Source organism: Haliotis asinina, chromosome 4 (assembly GCF_037392515.1).
Source record: "Haliotis asinina isolate JCU_RB_2024 chromosome 4, JCU_Hal_asi_v2, whole genome shotgun sequence".
NCBI lineage: Eukaryota > Metazoa > Mollusca > Gastropoda > Lepetellida > Haliotidae > Haliotis > Haliotis asinina.
The window spans coordinates 65,266,575-65,283,253 of record NC_090283.1 but is presented as its reverse complement, the minus strand read 5'-3'; the positions used below and the strand labels follow the sequence as shown (position 1 = coordinate 65,283,253).

General features: G+C 40.5%; 1 protein-coding gene across 1 annotated transcript in view; it reads left to right on the top strand.

Annotated features, from left to right (window-relative positions):
* The first annotated feature begins 1,674 nt into the window (after window positions 1-1,674).
* Window positions 1,675-16,679, top strand: part of LOC137281777 (serine-rich adhesin for platelets-like) — a 69,783-nt gene continuing 54,778 nt past the window's right edge. The window contains exons 1-3 of the mRNA XM_067813392.1: window positions 1,675-1,807; window positions 13,921-14,201; window positions 16,379-16,597. Of these exons, the coding sequence (XP_067669493.1) occupies window positions 13,922-14,201; window positions 16,379-16,597 (499 nt within the window). The 5' untranslated portion in view covers window positions 1,675-1,807; window position 13,921. The remainder of the gene's footprint in view (window positions 1,808-13,920; window positions 14,202-16,378; window positions 16,598-16,679) is intronic.

The following is a 16,679-nucleotide window of genomic DNA, read 5'->3' as shown; positions in this document are numbered from 1 at the left end:
TTCAGTAAATTTGAGGCATACAGAGTAACATCTTAAAGACAGTGTTGTTCTATTTCCGACAGTACTTTAATTGTCATATTTTACCACCTTTTGACGTGGTATGTTTACCTGCATCATGACCTATTGCCTTGAATACTCTCTCTCTCTCTCTTCCGACTTCCTACATCCCATCTATGTCCCTCTCTCGCTCACCATTAATATTACTTTGAAACACTGAACTGAAATGCTGAACTAAATAAATCCAGAAATATAGAGCCGAGTGAGTGAGAGTGGTCGAAGATATATTTCAGCATCACCACAGTGGGATGCTCGTGATAGTCGTAGGCGTTCCTATGACACAACATCGCCGGGGAGTGTATCGGTGTCAAACTGTCCAAAACCTACTCACTCACGACTTTCTGCTGGTGTATTAAATGTATTACAATAGATTGTTTACGTTTGAGAATCAAAAGGGGACAAACAATTTCCTGTTGCTACTCAATCTTAAATAGGGATCAGCAGTACTTACAAACTGTGATGTACAGACACATACACTAAAGATAACAATCATTGTGCGTGTGCCGGGGATAGATGGCAAAAACAAACCTGTGAAATATGGTGTAATAGAATCATGTTTGGTGGGCTTGGCTGAAGGACAATCCTATTTTACGTTTATTGTGAAAACGCACAAAACTTAGGAAATGTTTTATAACATCCATAATTCCACGTTGTATGTCTGAACGTGCAAATGGTGAACAATTATTCAAAATTGAATCACGCAATTCTAAAGAAATAAGTCACTTCACTTCGACAAAACAGGAGAGAGAGAGAAAGGGAGACAGACAGAGACAGAGAGAGAGAGAGATTTGCATATAAGGCCATTCGATGTACAGTACAATACAGTACACACTGTAGTTGCGTTACCCAATGTGTACATAGTTTGCATCGAAGAAACAAATCATGGTACCACTGTTTCACTGAAAAAACATATTTCATATACATCACAAGGTTGTTGTCAATTGTGTTACATATCTGAGGATGTACAGAGACTTTGGATGGGGGTGTAGTGTCCAGCTGTATGTCACATGAACGTCTTCCTTGACGTCTTTACGGTGCCTACATAAGTACATGTATCATCATTAGGCATTGTTCTGGTCAACTGAATATTGAATATATTACATCGTCAACGATACGACAGTAACATCTTTGGAAAGGCGAAGCAGATATATTATCAACGGTATTTATGTTTTAAAAATACACTATAACATTGCTCTCAAAGTCTAAAGAACAAATAAAAAATCCACAAAGAAATAAAACGCGAAGGTTCCATTTGTGCGTCATACACACCATAAAGTATTTGGTGGGTGTTGTCAAATATTCAAAACGTCATGACTCAGCTCCGTATTTCGCACACATGAAACATGTACAAAATGAATAAATAACGTCAGATTTGATAGTTTTAGGTGGAAAATGTAAAATCAAACGCCGCAATATTCCTGGAAAGTACGTCAAATCAATTTGTGACATTATGCAAATGAGACGCGTCCGAAAACTCCACCACACCGCGCCTGTGTTGGAAAGTCTATTGAAGACGGCACCTCAGCGACAGATGACTGACAGGCATGACGGGAGTTTCTTATAGCTGTTATTTATGGCGCCCGGGAAGGACCGAATACTTCTCAGGTGTCTGATTTTATCGTCATGAGATTTTGTCGAACCTTCTTTTGCCTTTTTCTTGACGCCAATTTTGAATAATTTCACAAAGTTTCGGACGGTGCGTTATACTTGGGCCGCAAGCCGTTATCGACTGAAATCCACAAGAAACAAAGTAAGTGTACTTGTTGGTTGTTATATTATCTGCTTTGAGGTTATTGGGTCACTTCATGCCATTTATCAAAACTACCTGACTCTGGTATGTAGCATAAACACTTGCCAAATCTAATGTGTCTTTTTATTTAATTTGGAAATACATGTAATTTAATCATTTCAATGTTTTACTTAATTATTAGTGTTTGTTTGTTTGCATTTTTTTGTCTTGATTTGGAAAAAAAACTCAAAACAGTATGTGGTTCAAGAAAGTACTCGCCATTTGTTTTGATATGAAATGACTTGAAATGAGCTTATTCATTCAAGACAAAGTACACAGGCCAATTGGACTTACATTAATTGCATATAGACATTTTGTTATACATAGATTTATAAACGATAAATAAATTTCACCAAATACTACAGTAATACACATGGTATGATGATAGAATCATTGATGTAACGAATTCATAGAATTAACAAATGCTGCAACAGAAGGATGTTCATGTTTGTTTTGATATGGCATTTTACAAAACTGTTAAGAATATTACAATGCTTGCTCCTTTGGCTCCATAATTAGTAACTCGTGAAGGTCTACCCGGGATAGAATAGGCCTTCAGCAACCCATGCTTGCCATAAAAAGCGACTAGGCATGTTGTAAAAGGCGACTAATGGGATCGGGTGGTCAGGCTCGCTGACTTGGTTGACACACGTCATCCGTTTCCAATTGCGCAGATCGATGCTCTTGTTGTTGATCACTGGATTGTGTGGTCCAGACTCGATTCTTTACAAACCGCCGTCATACAGCCGGAATATTGCTGTGTGCGGCGTAAAACGCACTCACTCACTCATAACTAGTAGCCCTTACCTTCCATGTTGGTTTCTCATGTTTTATTTGCATGTAGTTTTCAAAGTGTGTAAAATAACTAGTGCCATGATGTTCAATAGCAAGAATTGTGTCTAAGCAGATCTATCGCCTTAATACTAACCCATATCTTTTATTGTGCATGGGCGTGTCTCCCTTTGTATCCGCCGAGCGTCTGTCTAGAGTGTAGCGAAATTGGGGAACGTTCGCATGCTTGTTATTACACACTGGACAAAAATAGTTATTTGGGATATTTGTAAATTTTGAAATTATGAATTATAATGTATTTATTCATTGACATACTGGTAAAATACCAGTCATAAAAATACCAATATATCCCTAACTTATTTTGTCCAGTATATGCGTTCTCTAAGTGTCGCTAACGTCACGTCTTTACGGCATCTGAACCTATGTTGGGAATCAGTTAGGAGTGGTACCAAGCACACTATGGTGGTCGAAGGGCTGACCAGACCGCCTGGGTGGTCAAGTCGTCGAGTATCGATCCTGGTACATCTTAACTCTATACTCACAGTATTAGAGATCGGACTATCAAGTCCAGACTTTGTTACATACAGGAGCCATTTTCTGTGTTATGTACCTAACAAAATACAAGCAAAAGAACTGAACAAATTAGATAATAGTGGAGTGTTTTCAAACAGAGAGTTCACAATAATAAAACGGGACAATCTTAATGGGGCATGTGTTTTTTTAATCCCATCTGGCATTCGAAGCCACACTTTCAAAGTCAGGCACCTAATCGCCAACACATGGTCATGTATCTGATTGTGAAAGCGTGGGTTTGAATCCAAGATGGGTATCAACCCGAAAGCAACAGAATCTATTGTTTAACATACATTATTTTATGAAGCTTTAAAACTGAGTTTACATGGTAACGTATTGTACGTTAATTCATGATGTATACCATTCAAACAAGTAGTGGATATTGTATTCACGAGGTTGATAAAATGCAAATGATGAAGCCAAGGGGAAACAGATGATGAAGAGAAATTTAAAAAAAAAACATAATGTGGCAACCTCCTCCATTCTTTTGGAAATATTTCATCTGTATGGATATATATTACTTCTTCTCACATTCACAGCCACTGGTTAGTGGTTTGGTCGCAAAATGGAGTGTTCCCTACTACAGTGAATAGTATATTTTGACACATTTTGCTTCCGAAAGAATTTTTGCACTGAATATACATGTATATATTTGACAGATCAAGCTGAACTGCTTGTTGTGAAAGGTAAGAGTATGGTTCGTCATGCTGGGGTGTAAAATTCATATCAGAGAGGAAATGGAGGTAAAATATTTAGTATTGTTACACCGGGGTGATATATGAAATGATATCTAACATAGTTGTAAATATTGCATGTTAATGACAAATGATTGTTATTAATCGAAAGTGACAGTGTGTACTCCTAAATCAATTACAACACGGAACCTGCTGGTCATTCTTTACGCGTGGAGAGCACAATACCCTGAATACAGTGTTGTACATTGCCTATGGCCTACATACATCTCGTGACTTAAAAAACACCAGGCTTTAAGTACTGTGTAACACCTGTCAGCAGTGATTGACAGGTACTTCCAGTGCCACTCAATCAGTTGGGCGAGGTTACACCGAGCATGTGTACAGCAGGACAAAGAACGTGAAAGGGATATCTTTTGTCATATATAGATTATGCGCAAAATGTGCGCATCAATACCTAGCAAACAGTGTGTGTGTTTTTTCTAGTCGCGAAAGAGATGGTTGTTGTCGACTGTTTTGAGGTTGCATTGCCAGAAAGTTGTTCGTCAACTTTGTGGGGAGCGCACAGGTCAGCGGTTAAGCTCCCTGCATCCAGTCAGGGCTTGAGGAGTAAAATTGAATCGAAATTTGTCCCGCTAATGACTCTTAATCTGAATTTTCGTGATACCCAAGAAAATCTTAACCTATTCACAACAATAAAAACTTAATGGATGCTTCATTAAATATATTTAAGACATAGTGCTAGGACAATGAACTATAATAATCTATTACAGCAATAATATTGACAAAATATTGCAACATTTATCATGTTTTAAAAATAATGAGACTGAAAAAACAATGTTAAACCATTACTACAAAAAAGTGATAATAATTAAATATTACAAAAGTCATAATCTATCAACGTATCTGTTGTAAAAATGAATTTTCAACAATCACAATGTATCACAAGAACAATCGTTTGACATCAAAACATCAATCAGGTGTGATGTTGATCAAAACAATATTTCCCTTTGGCTGTCATTTCCAGGGGTGGTTAGGTAGTCTTCTCGTCGAAGACCTGTGTTCGATGTCCCACATAGGTACAGTTTATAAAGCCTATCGTGTTCCCCGCAGTGATATTGTTGATATCGTCTCACAGCGGCGTAAAACCAACCTCATTCACTCACTGTCATTTCCAACCGTGTTAGGTCGAGAATGACGCCCCGTAATGTTTGAACTGAGAAAAATGACACTCTTTCAATCACTAGCAGAAATATAATTCGTGAATTCCTTGTCAAAATTAAAAAAATAAATAAATACCTCCACCATACACAGATTTGCAGTTGTCAGACCCAAGCGTCGGTCCAGGTTCAAATACTACGTTCAGAAAACGTCACTGTTAACTGTATAGTCTGCCGTGAGTCGGACTTACTGTAGCGCACGTGCTGGCACGAAATTCTCATGGTTGGTACATCGTGCTGGACGAAACCGCAGGGAGCGGGAGTTTTGACTTGGCTTATTTCCCAAATAGCTTGATCGTGAAGCTGATTTGTTTATATCTTTCAGGCTCCACCAGTCAAATCTGTAAACTGCCTGGCAAATCATGAATCCACGTCAATGGAAATTCGTGTTTGCGTCTTTTAATATTTCTGGGATATTGCTAAATGCGGCATACAAATTACTCGCTAACTTATATAATTATACTAAATTCCCGTCACGTAACACCTTTAATTCTTATTGACCTTGTACATCTTTATTAATCAAATGGGCAGGCATTAATGGTTGAAATTAATCCGTATTGAGGAGGCACACGTTCTGACCTGTATTACATTTACACGGCACCGTGGTAGAAAAACGCCCGGAGATGATAGGAAGGTGAATAAATGTCTTATACCGTCTTACTTCTTGCTCAAAGACGGCCAATAAACCACAACGCTATTGACAGATCAAAGAAAACTGATTGATTTATATATATCTCTGTCAGATTGTCTGAATGAAGTTTGGTATTAATAACGAAGGACGGTGGAAGTATCAGTTTTGCATGGCTCTTTGTAGGACTGACGCTAATGAGGACTTTGACTTCGGTGACAAAGAATACCAGTCTGTTCACAAATATGTCGGTGACTTGATGCTGATTGAGTAGGGTGTCTGGGTTATGAAAGTGTACCCCACTCTCTTACTTTCAACTATTTTATTACTAAGAACGTCCTCCCCGCAACATATCGCTTGTCGAGAAGAAGCAACAGACTTGAGGAAGCGATTTTTATAGTCACTACTTACGACCGTTGCCTGAAAACAATTAATGAAACGTGTTTGGAAGCGGAAGGTATTGGACAAATACAGTTATACAATAAGTAAACAGTTACTTAACTAGTAACTAGTGGGTGGCAGTTCGTCATAGGTGACGCGTCACATTGACGAATTGTTTGTTGTGTGTCTCATTTCGGAATGCCTGTATAAATGCTTGGCGATATAAACACCTGCCATAAACTGTTTACATTTCCTCTGAGAATTGTGCGTCTGTATCACAAAGATTGCCTTGCCTATTGGACAGTCCATACCTTGTGAGAAGCTAGTCAGTAGCCATACAGTTTCTTTGAATTTAGATATATTGTCACCTTCAATCTCGCGTTAGTTGGTAGGATGGTTGGTTGGTTGCTTGAATTGTTTCTTGTTCAGTGCCGCTCTCAGCAATAATATTCCAGCTATATGTCGGCGGTATGAAAATCTTAGAGTCAGGACCACAGAATCTAGTGACCAACGTCATGAGCATCGATCTATGCAGTTGGATTACGATGACATGTGTCAACCTCGTCTTCGAGTCGCCCGATCCCGTTAGTCGCCTCTTACAACAGGTACGGGTTGCTGAAGACAGTTCTAGCCTGGGTCTTCACGGGTTTCTCGCTTCATTAGCACTGTTTACATTTATGTCACACAACTTGTAAAACGTATTTGAAATGCAAAATTAAGTGTTATATTTCAGAATACTTTAGTTTGTGATTTACCAAGTACAATTAACTGTCATGTGATTTGCAAAATATGTTTGTATCAGTAATACTGTTACTTTTGGATCTGAAATCCTCAGTACAGAGACTGAAATCCCCATTTTAATATACTCTACGTTTTTTTAAAGAAGCAAGAAAGAACTGTACCCTTAGAAACCTCTATACAATCTGCACCAAAATGATTAATTGTGGATATTTCGTCAGTAAAACACGGCTTGATGACTTGTTTAAGAATATAGTTTATGGTGATTCAATTTGTAATTTCTTTGGGAGAAGCTCACATGGTAAATTGTCATGCTAGTGTAGAAGACAGTCCACCCTGTTGTTCACTGTGTAAATAAGGTGGTTGTTCGTCATTAGCACTGTGGGGTCAAGGTCAGCCATGCCGGATTTCGAAGTGAAGTGAGGTAAAATGGGGTTTAGTGTCTTACTTTAGTATGTATTTATCGCTGCTTGTTCTAGCCTAGACTTAAGCCTGTTTATAGTGGCAGCTGACTGAGACACCATGGCACAGTTAAGCAAGATTACCCCACTCTGACACATTATACTGACTCAGAGCCGACCAGTCCTTCTTGTACTCAATAATGCCATATTTTGGTCTTTTGGTATGACGCGGCCGAGGATCGAACGCGACCTTCCGTCTTCCGGACGGACTCTATGACCACTACACCACGAAGGCTGTTCGAATGTCGAAGCGGAGAGATCGGCATTCCGACGATGTATCACAGAGGAATAATTTCAGCCGGTTCATGAGTACACCTTTTATTAAAAAGAACTGCACAACAACTGTCAGTTAAGACATTCAACAATTTCAACCTGTCATCCATACATTTACATTTATATTTCACTATTCGACGGAGTACAGTCAGTGCATTCTTGCCATAGTTTGCATTTTCTCTATCTGTGTCACTTCTATTCTTATCTCACTTATATCAACGACTCTGTTCATTCAGGTATCTTGCATTGCGATGCGGTTGGGTAGTCTAGTGTGTTGGTACCTCGTAAGGATGGGAAAGCCACATTAACTCGTGCGCCTGGTAAGGTTGCAAGAGTTGTATGTTCCCCAGGGAGTTGAGACTGAACATACGATGTACCGTTGTGATGGACATCCAATGATCGAGGGAAAAACGCCATTGAGCAGTTGAACTAACTGGATATCGGCGCTATACAAACATCTAGTTGTATTGCTGTATTACTGTATAGTTGAACCGTTCGCTCGTCACGCCGAAGACCCGGGTTCGATTCTCCACATGGGTACAATGTGTGAAACCCATTTCTGGTGTCCCCAGCCGTGATATTATTGGAATATTACCAGAAGCGACGTACAAATACTCTCACTGTTTGATCTGAATTACAAAGCATCCAGGATATGGCGTGTTGTTTTAGCAGCTTTCATTCACCTGAAGAGCTGTAATGATTTGGGGTGGAATAACAGCACGCCAAAGAACTCCTTTGGTGATTGTTCACCGCAGCTTAACCGTTGCGCTAAAGGTATCAGATTCTTCGGCCTGTGGCAATTCCTTTTCTGCAACGTCATGGCCCTGGGTTAACATTCCAACAGGACAATGCCCGCCCTCATACTATGGGTTGCTATGGGTTTCTTGCAACACCACAATGTTGACTTAATGCCTTGGCCTGCAAATTCACCGGATCTCTCCCTGATAGTGCATGTTTGAGACGACATTGATCGACGTCTACGCCGTCTTCCTCATCCGTTAGATAACGTCCTTGACCTTGCAACAGAACTTGAGAGAATCTGGCGTGACAGCCCACAAGCCTTCCTTGCACGTTTGATAAGTTCTATGCGTCGTCGATGCACTGGTGTTCTCAATGCCGATGAAGGACATACCCGTTATTGAGCTTGTGACATTGTCGTTTGACCCCGGTCCCGCTTGTGGACTAGTGACGTCATTGTGACTGACGTTTCAGTTCAAATGCTCACGACTTATATATATAATTATGGTCTCACGATCCCTATAAAGTTTATATTAAAGTTTATATGTACCTTTGACATTGTTATCGTACTTATCAACTGGGATACCCGTGAAGGTCCCGGGGTAGAACAGGCCTTCAGCAACCGATGCTGGCCATAAAGGGCGACTATGCTTGTCGTAAGAGACAACTAACGGGATCGGGTGGCCAGGCTTGCTGAATTTGTTGACACATATCATCGGTTCCCAATTGCGCAGATCGATGCTCATGTTGTTGATCACTGGATTGTGTGTTCCAGACTCGATTATTTACCGACCGCCACCATATAGCTGGAATATTGCTGAGTGCGACGTAAAACTGAACTCACTCACTCACTATCAACTGGGATAATATTCAGACAATGCACACTTTTTTTATGTGGCTAGTATATGCCGTTTTAAGATTATTGTATTCATATAATGCTTAAATGCATGCCTACGAGCGGGGGTATTTTAAGTTCCAAGTTATGCCGTTTTTCTCGTGCCAACCCACCTATATACTAGACCACAATATGACATGGGTAGCTCAAAGTGTATTGACTCTTACTTATCACGCCTTGTCCAATCCCGTTATTGTCGAGCACCTGTTTGCAAAATGCACGAATCAGGCATCCACACCTTGCGGAAGGATGGGAAGGTCCATCAAATGTTTTGAATTGTTTACATTCAAACATGATATAAACCAAATCCTCCCCGCGGGGGAACGGGAGGGACCACACAGGTGTTCGTGGCGTCACATGCGTCACAACAAATACGTCACAATAAGGCCTCCGTTCAAATTATATTTTAAGTGATTGATGATATTTTCTCAGACCTGTTTCTTTTTAAAATGGTGCGACAATGGGTTTCCTCTTATCGCAAATCGACAACACTCCCTAGTACGCTTGTTTGTTGCCCCACCCAGCTATGTGAAGTCGGTTAGTAATTAGTCGAATCAGTCCAGAGAAACTAGTGACTAACATTGATCTACGCAAATGATATATGATACGAGACAACCAAGTCTGCGAGTCTGACCACCCGATGATTTTAGTTGCGTCCTACGGCAAGCTTGGATTGGGATCAACTTTAAAGCGAGACGGGACGGGACTTGATTCGCGTGGAATACAGGCAGCTAAATCCTTAAATAGTGTCTTACTTTTTCTTATTTTGAACCCAGACAGGGCCCCTGTGTACACTGTAGCTATTTCTGAACCGGGCCGTTCTGTAGGCTTGTGGTTAAAGCGAAGACCCGTGTTCGATTCTCCACGTTGGTGCAATGTGTGAAGCATAGTTGTTTATATATCCATATGGTGGCGGTCGGTATAGAATCGAGTCTGGACAAAACAATCCAGTGATCAACAACATGAGGATCGATCTGCGCAATTGGGAACCCATGACATGTGTCAACCAAGTCAGCGAACCTGACTACCCGATCCCGTTAGTCGCCTCTTACGACAAGCATAGTCGCCTTTTATGGCAAGCATGGGTTGCTGAAGGCCTTTTCTATCCCGGGACCTTCACGGGTCAAATATTTTATGAGATTTAGGTGAGATTTAGGTGACACAGGACCATATTTGTAATACTTTGTCATGATATTTTAGTACATATCTTAGTAGTGCGATTTCCTAGAATGGGCTTTGTTCCATTTCCGCACAACCGTGAAATGTCCCTCCATTGCTGTCCGTTACTATTTATTGTCTGCACGCTACAGTACTTTTCAGGAATGGAGAGGTGTGTACTAGTTGAAAATTGAAGACTTTATTTTGTCATCTTGACATTTACTTTTGATAATAGAAATATTGGGAATACCTGGAATGTAATTTAATACTAGAGTGATATCCCCCCCCCCCCCCCCCCCCCCCCCTTGGGGCCTCGGCTCCTCTATTTTAAGGAATGGAGAGGACAGGAAGGAATGGAACTACCCTCTTAGATCATTGTCTGGGCCCGGTTCCATTATTTACAGACCGCCGTCATATAGCTTGGAAATTGCCGAGAGCGGCGTTATAAACAACAAATTCAGAAACAGTGACCCATCTAAGGGTGATTTCACGACGTCGCGACAACACAACATCTTGACCAGTTCTGACGTTTCGCGTTGTCCCAGAATGGTACAGCTCGCACTGTCAAGGGATACGAACATGGCTCCACACCTGTTTCTGCTCGCTTTACACCCCTCCTCTCACGGGGAGGACTTCATGAATGACACTTACATAACACCAACAGTAGCCACAATCCACTGGTCGTATAACTGACAAGGTACTCCATCTTTTCCGTCATCAATGTCAGTCTACTTCCCTGTAATTCTGAAAGAACAAGACAAAGAAGTGCAAGGACAGCCGCGTTGCGTGTGCTGTGTGTAAGTGAAAAACACCAAACACTTGTTGTTTACAGTTATGATTTGAGGGTGAACAGTCCTCAGGTGCTATTCGCTGTAAAGAGTTGCGTCCCCTTGGTGCGCCGGAAAAATATGATGGTTCGATACACTGGTTCGTCCCGATAATGTTTCCAGCAACATGCACCTTTCCAGGCTGTATTACTTTTGGCTTCCCTCTTCGTTATGATGACTTGGTACAACTTGAATACTGTAGAAAATGATTTTAAACACTACTTAGTTGACTATCTTGTTGTCTGCATCTCCGCACAGAGGAGTTAAAATGATGGATATTCTCAAAGAGGGAAACTTTGTTCACTGTGGACACGAATCGTGTCTGATTGTTCTCCATCTTTGAAATACCCAGCACCAAACGTATTTCTTACCATCTGTTTCAGTCCGTTTGCTCAACAGCAGATCGATGAATTGCAGTCTAACTCGAAAACTAATAAACACAAGCTACTCGGTGAAACGCCCATCATAATCAAAACATCATAACTACTCTGTGAGGTGTTTGCAGAATTTTTGTCCTAAGAATAAAAAATAAATGTTTAACAAACTATCATTGAAATATTGGCAAGGTTCACGGTTTGCTACGTGGGAGGTGTGCAGAGAACGGCACAGCCAGGTGTGCGAGATGCACGTGCACAACTGCCGAGAAAGTTATTTATTCATTAACTTCAGCTCTGCCGTCTCCATCCTTCCTCGTACACCTCATGTCATTAAAATATGACGTCATGCCGCTCTTTGTGACGCAAACTATATGACGTCACAGTTGGCAACAGAAAATCCCGTATCTTATGTTCGCTGCTCTGCAGTTATATTACCTAGAGCTGTTAATAACATGTCTAAATACCCATTGATAGTGACAGTGATGCTGTTGTCAAGCACACTCCGTCTCGATCAAAGTTGTTTTAATTTGAAATCTCTGTCTGATCAATCAATAAGTGATTGATTGGTTGCACAAATTGGTGCCTATTTCACATCATTACAGATTATGTGTGAAAATATTAAAGATTCGTGTGTCCTTGAACTTCGTTTGGATAGTACAGTCACAAAGAATGAAGAAAACTTTAATCAGAGCCATCTGTGGATATACTTAATAATTTATAACACCTGAGGTCACTCGTGTTGGTAAAATATTAATAACATTACTCATATATATTATGCCACTACAGAAATATGTGTGGGCTAAAGCCGATTGGGTTTTCAGGTTCGTTGAATAAGCTGGTCGAGTGTCATCTTATCAGATTGATGCCAGTCGTTGTTCAGAATCTCATACACGAGTTTGTCTAGCACCGGCGCAGTCTTTTTAGGCTGCCTTGATGTAGCGTGCGGTGCAAAACAACAAAACCGAAACATCGTGAAAACGTACCACGTACTGTATAAGGAATGAGCTCATGCTATTTTATTTTAAACAATTTGTCTCCAAGGGAGGTAACTCTACAATGATAATAATTTAGCTCTTTTAACGACCAGGTCAAGTTACCTTAATCAAGTTACCTTTAACACAATATAGTAAATACTAGCATAAACATTTCCGTTTGTTTCTTTTTCATTTGAATTGTGGGAAATATGTATTATTTAATGGACTTGCTGCTGCTGTCTTTTCTTTGAACTGACATGCATGGCATTTTAACATCATACAATCCTGTCCGCGAAAATGGCCCTGTCTTGTAGTGGGGTAAAGTTTACAGCCTTGTATCACGAAAATGCTGTCAGTTTTCATCAGAGACCGTGTTTCCATTCTCTATGCGACGTTTATGACTTCTTTATATTGCTGTCAATGGAAATGACTCACACAGGAGGGAGTATACGTCATGGCTGTGGGAGGTAGTGTGTTGGGGATGGAAGGGCACGACAGGTGATTGCTCAGATAAAATGCGAACATTGTCTGTCGGAATGAGAACATGAATAACGATCAGATAAAGATGAAACTGGCATCGTAACAGCGAATTTCTATATAATGAATTATAAAAATGTAGAAATTGTGATATCGTTAATGGTTATTACTATTTCCATATTGAGGCCCGGGATAGAATTGATCTTCACCAACCCACGCTTGTCGTAAAAGGCGACTAACGGGATCGGGTGGTTAGGCTTGCTGACGTGGTTGACACATGTCATCGGTTCCCAATTGCATTGACTGATGCTCATGATGTTGATTACTGGGTTACACGCCCCAGACTCGATTATTTACAGTCTGAGAGTGCGGCGTTAAACAAACCAGACCAAACAAACAAACAGTTAAAAACAGAAACAAACAAGCAAATCAATAAAGAAACAAATAAAGAAGAAAGAAAAGAAAACAACCAAACCAAAACAAACAAAGGACAATGTTATAGCGAAAAACAAGTCTCGATTATTTGTAGACCACCTCCATATTTCATCTTGCGTCATATAGTTCTGTTTTCGTTCAGGTGAGTATTTGATTTGCATGTGCATGTGTTTGTTACGGGTGCCACCGTTGGCTACGGCGGAGCCATTACCAGAGTATATGGATGTTTACATTTCAGATATCCAGGTCTGAATTCCTTGTGGGAATTCGCAGAAAAGCTACCTGAAAGCTAAACATATGAATCGGGATTCAGACTGCTGACATTGATGGTGGTGGAAAATTATTGTTCATTATATCGACCACTTGTTTGGCTAGTTTGGATTATTCACACACTGAAAATCGAAAATAAGATAAAATTATTGATTTTTCTTCCAGAATGCACATGCTACGATGGACATATGCCACGATAACGATCATAATAGCGTCAGTGAAACCTATAAACAGTTTACAAAAGGGGAGACAATCCCAGCTAGACTTCCTGTGTAATGAAAACAACAAGTACACGGTGCTACCATGGGACTGCACGGGGTATGTCCAGTGTTCCACAGACGGTGTCCGCTGGTTCGCACACTGGATGGAATGTGCTGACCACTTGTACTGGAGCCAGACGGAGAAGACATGTACCATGGACGCGTCAGAGTGTGCGAACCCTATAGGTGAATATTACCTTTCTTGTCTGTGCAGACCCGTGAAGGTCCCGGGGTAGAATAGGCCTTCAGCAACCCATGCTTGCCACAAAAGGCGACTCAGCTTGTAGTAAGAGGCGACTAACGGGATCGGGTGGTCAGGCTCGCTGACTTGGTTGACACATGTCATCGGTTCTCAATTGCGCAGATCGATGCTTATGCTGTTGATCACTGGATTGTCTGTTCCAGACTCGATTATTTACAGACCGCCGCTAGATAGCTGGATTATTGTTGAGTGCGGCGTAAATCTCAACGCACTCACTCATTCTTATCTGTACAGCCAAACCTCGATGATATGGAAAGTTGTTTTAATGTTTTCCAGAGACTTAAACAGTTGTGCCTAGATTTTCGAAGTTCTCTTATCGCGAAGATAGTTATAAGTTAATGTTAATATATGGCACTTACGACTATCTTAGCACTAAGAGAGCTTCGAAAACGTAGGTCCTGGGCCAAAGAAAGCGTACGTTTGTATGTAATTCACGCTGTCAGTTTGATGGAAATGCTCGAAATGAGGAAAATATATTGTGTACGTGTTGTGTACTTTAAGTGGCGCTTGTCTGTAATTAGATCACTACATGTCGCTATAAAAATCATATGAAAAAGTATATATCAAATTTATGGAAATGCTCGAAATGACGAAAATATATCATGTACATGCAATGTTCTTTAAGTGACGTTGTTCAGTAATTAGATCAATATATATCGGTATGTAACGTTACTCTTGAGATCAATTGCATATTTCATTTCAAGTTATACTGGTTGTCTGCTTTCTCACTGAAATCGCAATATCTACTTCCACATTGCATCAAAAACAGACACTGCAGTGCTAACGAAGTATCTGCAGTGTACATTGTATCGGGTTTAATCCAATATAACCTTTGGATAAAATTGTGAAAAATGTCATACGGTTAAGTTGTCTAATTAAAGTGACACCATTCAAGATCTCTGTAATGATTTCAAAACTTTCTATGGTAGGAATATGCATCACATATCCGACTTTGTTGCATCCGTGACCGGATTTAATATCCCTATTTGGACTTATACCGTTATGATTCCTTGTTTGGTAAGGTGAACGCTTGATTTGCCTTTGCATGTATTTGTGACTGATGCCACAACATGATTTGACAATGCTTGATAAAATTCGACGAAACACTCTGCTTTCAGTAAACGATTTCATATAATTATGGAATTGGTCACTTTAAAACAGTTTTGAATTGCTGTTTCTCTCAATAAGTACTTACAGCCATACCTGTGAAGATCCGGGTCTTCAGCAACCTATAATTGACGTAAGAGGCGACTAATGGCATCGGGTGCTCGCTGACTTAGATGACCCATGTCATCGTATTGCGTAGCTCGATGCTCAAGCTGTTGATCACTGGATTGTCTGGTCCAGACTAGACTGTTTTGCAGGCCTCCATCATATAGCTGGAGTGCGGCGTCAAACAACAAATAAACACACAGATAATCTCAAATATGATTTTATTTATGCACATTTCCGTGAAGCTCTTTACAGCGAGTTCTTTTGTGCCGGTATATTCTGGTTAGATCCGGTGCATCTGGTTCGCGGTACATGAGCTGGTAGCAACCAGTCAACTTGCGCCCAACGATGTCTAAGATAGCTCTCTCAGCCTTATCTGAAACCAAATACATGGCGCTGTATTCATTTCATACCCAGCAGCTAAGAAAGATGCGAGTATAAACATAAACTTTCAAGCAAGAATAACATCAAAGAAGACCATTGTGAGCTTGACCTTTGACCCTGAACTTGAATCAGCACATGCATTGTCAAAAATGATAAAAGTGAAGATATATTCCTTTATATATGACTGCAATGCTCTCTAAAAAGAGCATGGTTACCATGGAAACGCATCACAATGACATATTACCTGCCACTTTCAAGTCTTTCAACATTGGTTGTGGAAAACTAAAGGTTCCAAGCTTTTCAACGGTACCAAATACACCTTGCAGTACCTCCGGAAGGCATGTTTCAAGTTTTGACATCAAATGAACAATTAGTACTAACGCCATTCGCAAGCATCAGGTGACCGTACATATATATGATTTGATCTGATGATAATCCTGGTGAATGACATAATTATACCATAACAGTCAGATGCACACACTAAAATATACTTCTACTTTTCCAGACGTAGCAAGGAAAGAGTGTCCACGATACGCCCCAGTCACCTTTCCACATCCGGGAAGCTGTGCAAAATTTTTCGACTGCAGCGCAGACAACCCACCCTACAGGCTGCGACGGTATGAGAATGAATGCCCCTACGACCAGCTGTACGATGTACGAGAGGAGAGATGTAAGCCCAGGGGTCAGGCCTATTGCGGGAAGAACCCCAGACCAACAAGTCGATGTAAGTGTGTTCATACCCTCTGCGTTCACTGCCTCCATTATGTCAAGACGATGACACCAGTGAAAATGACGATGTAAAATAC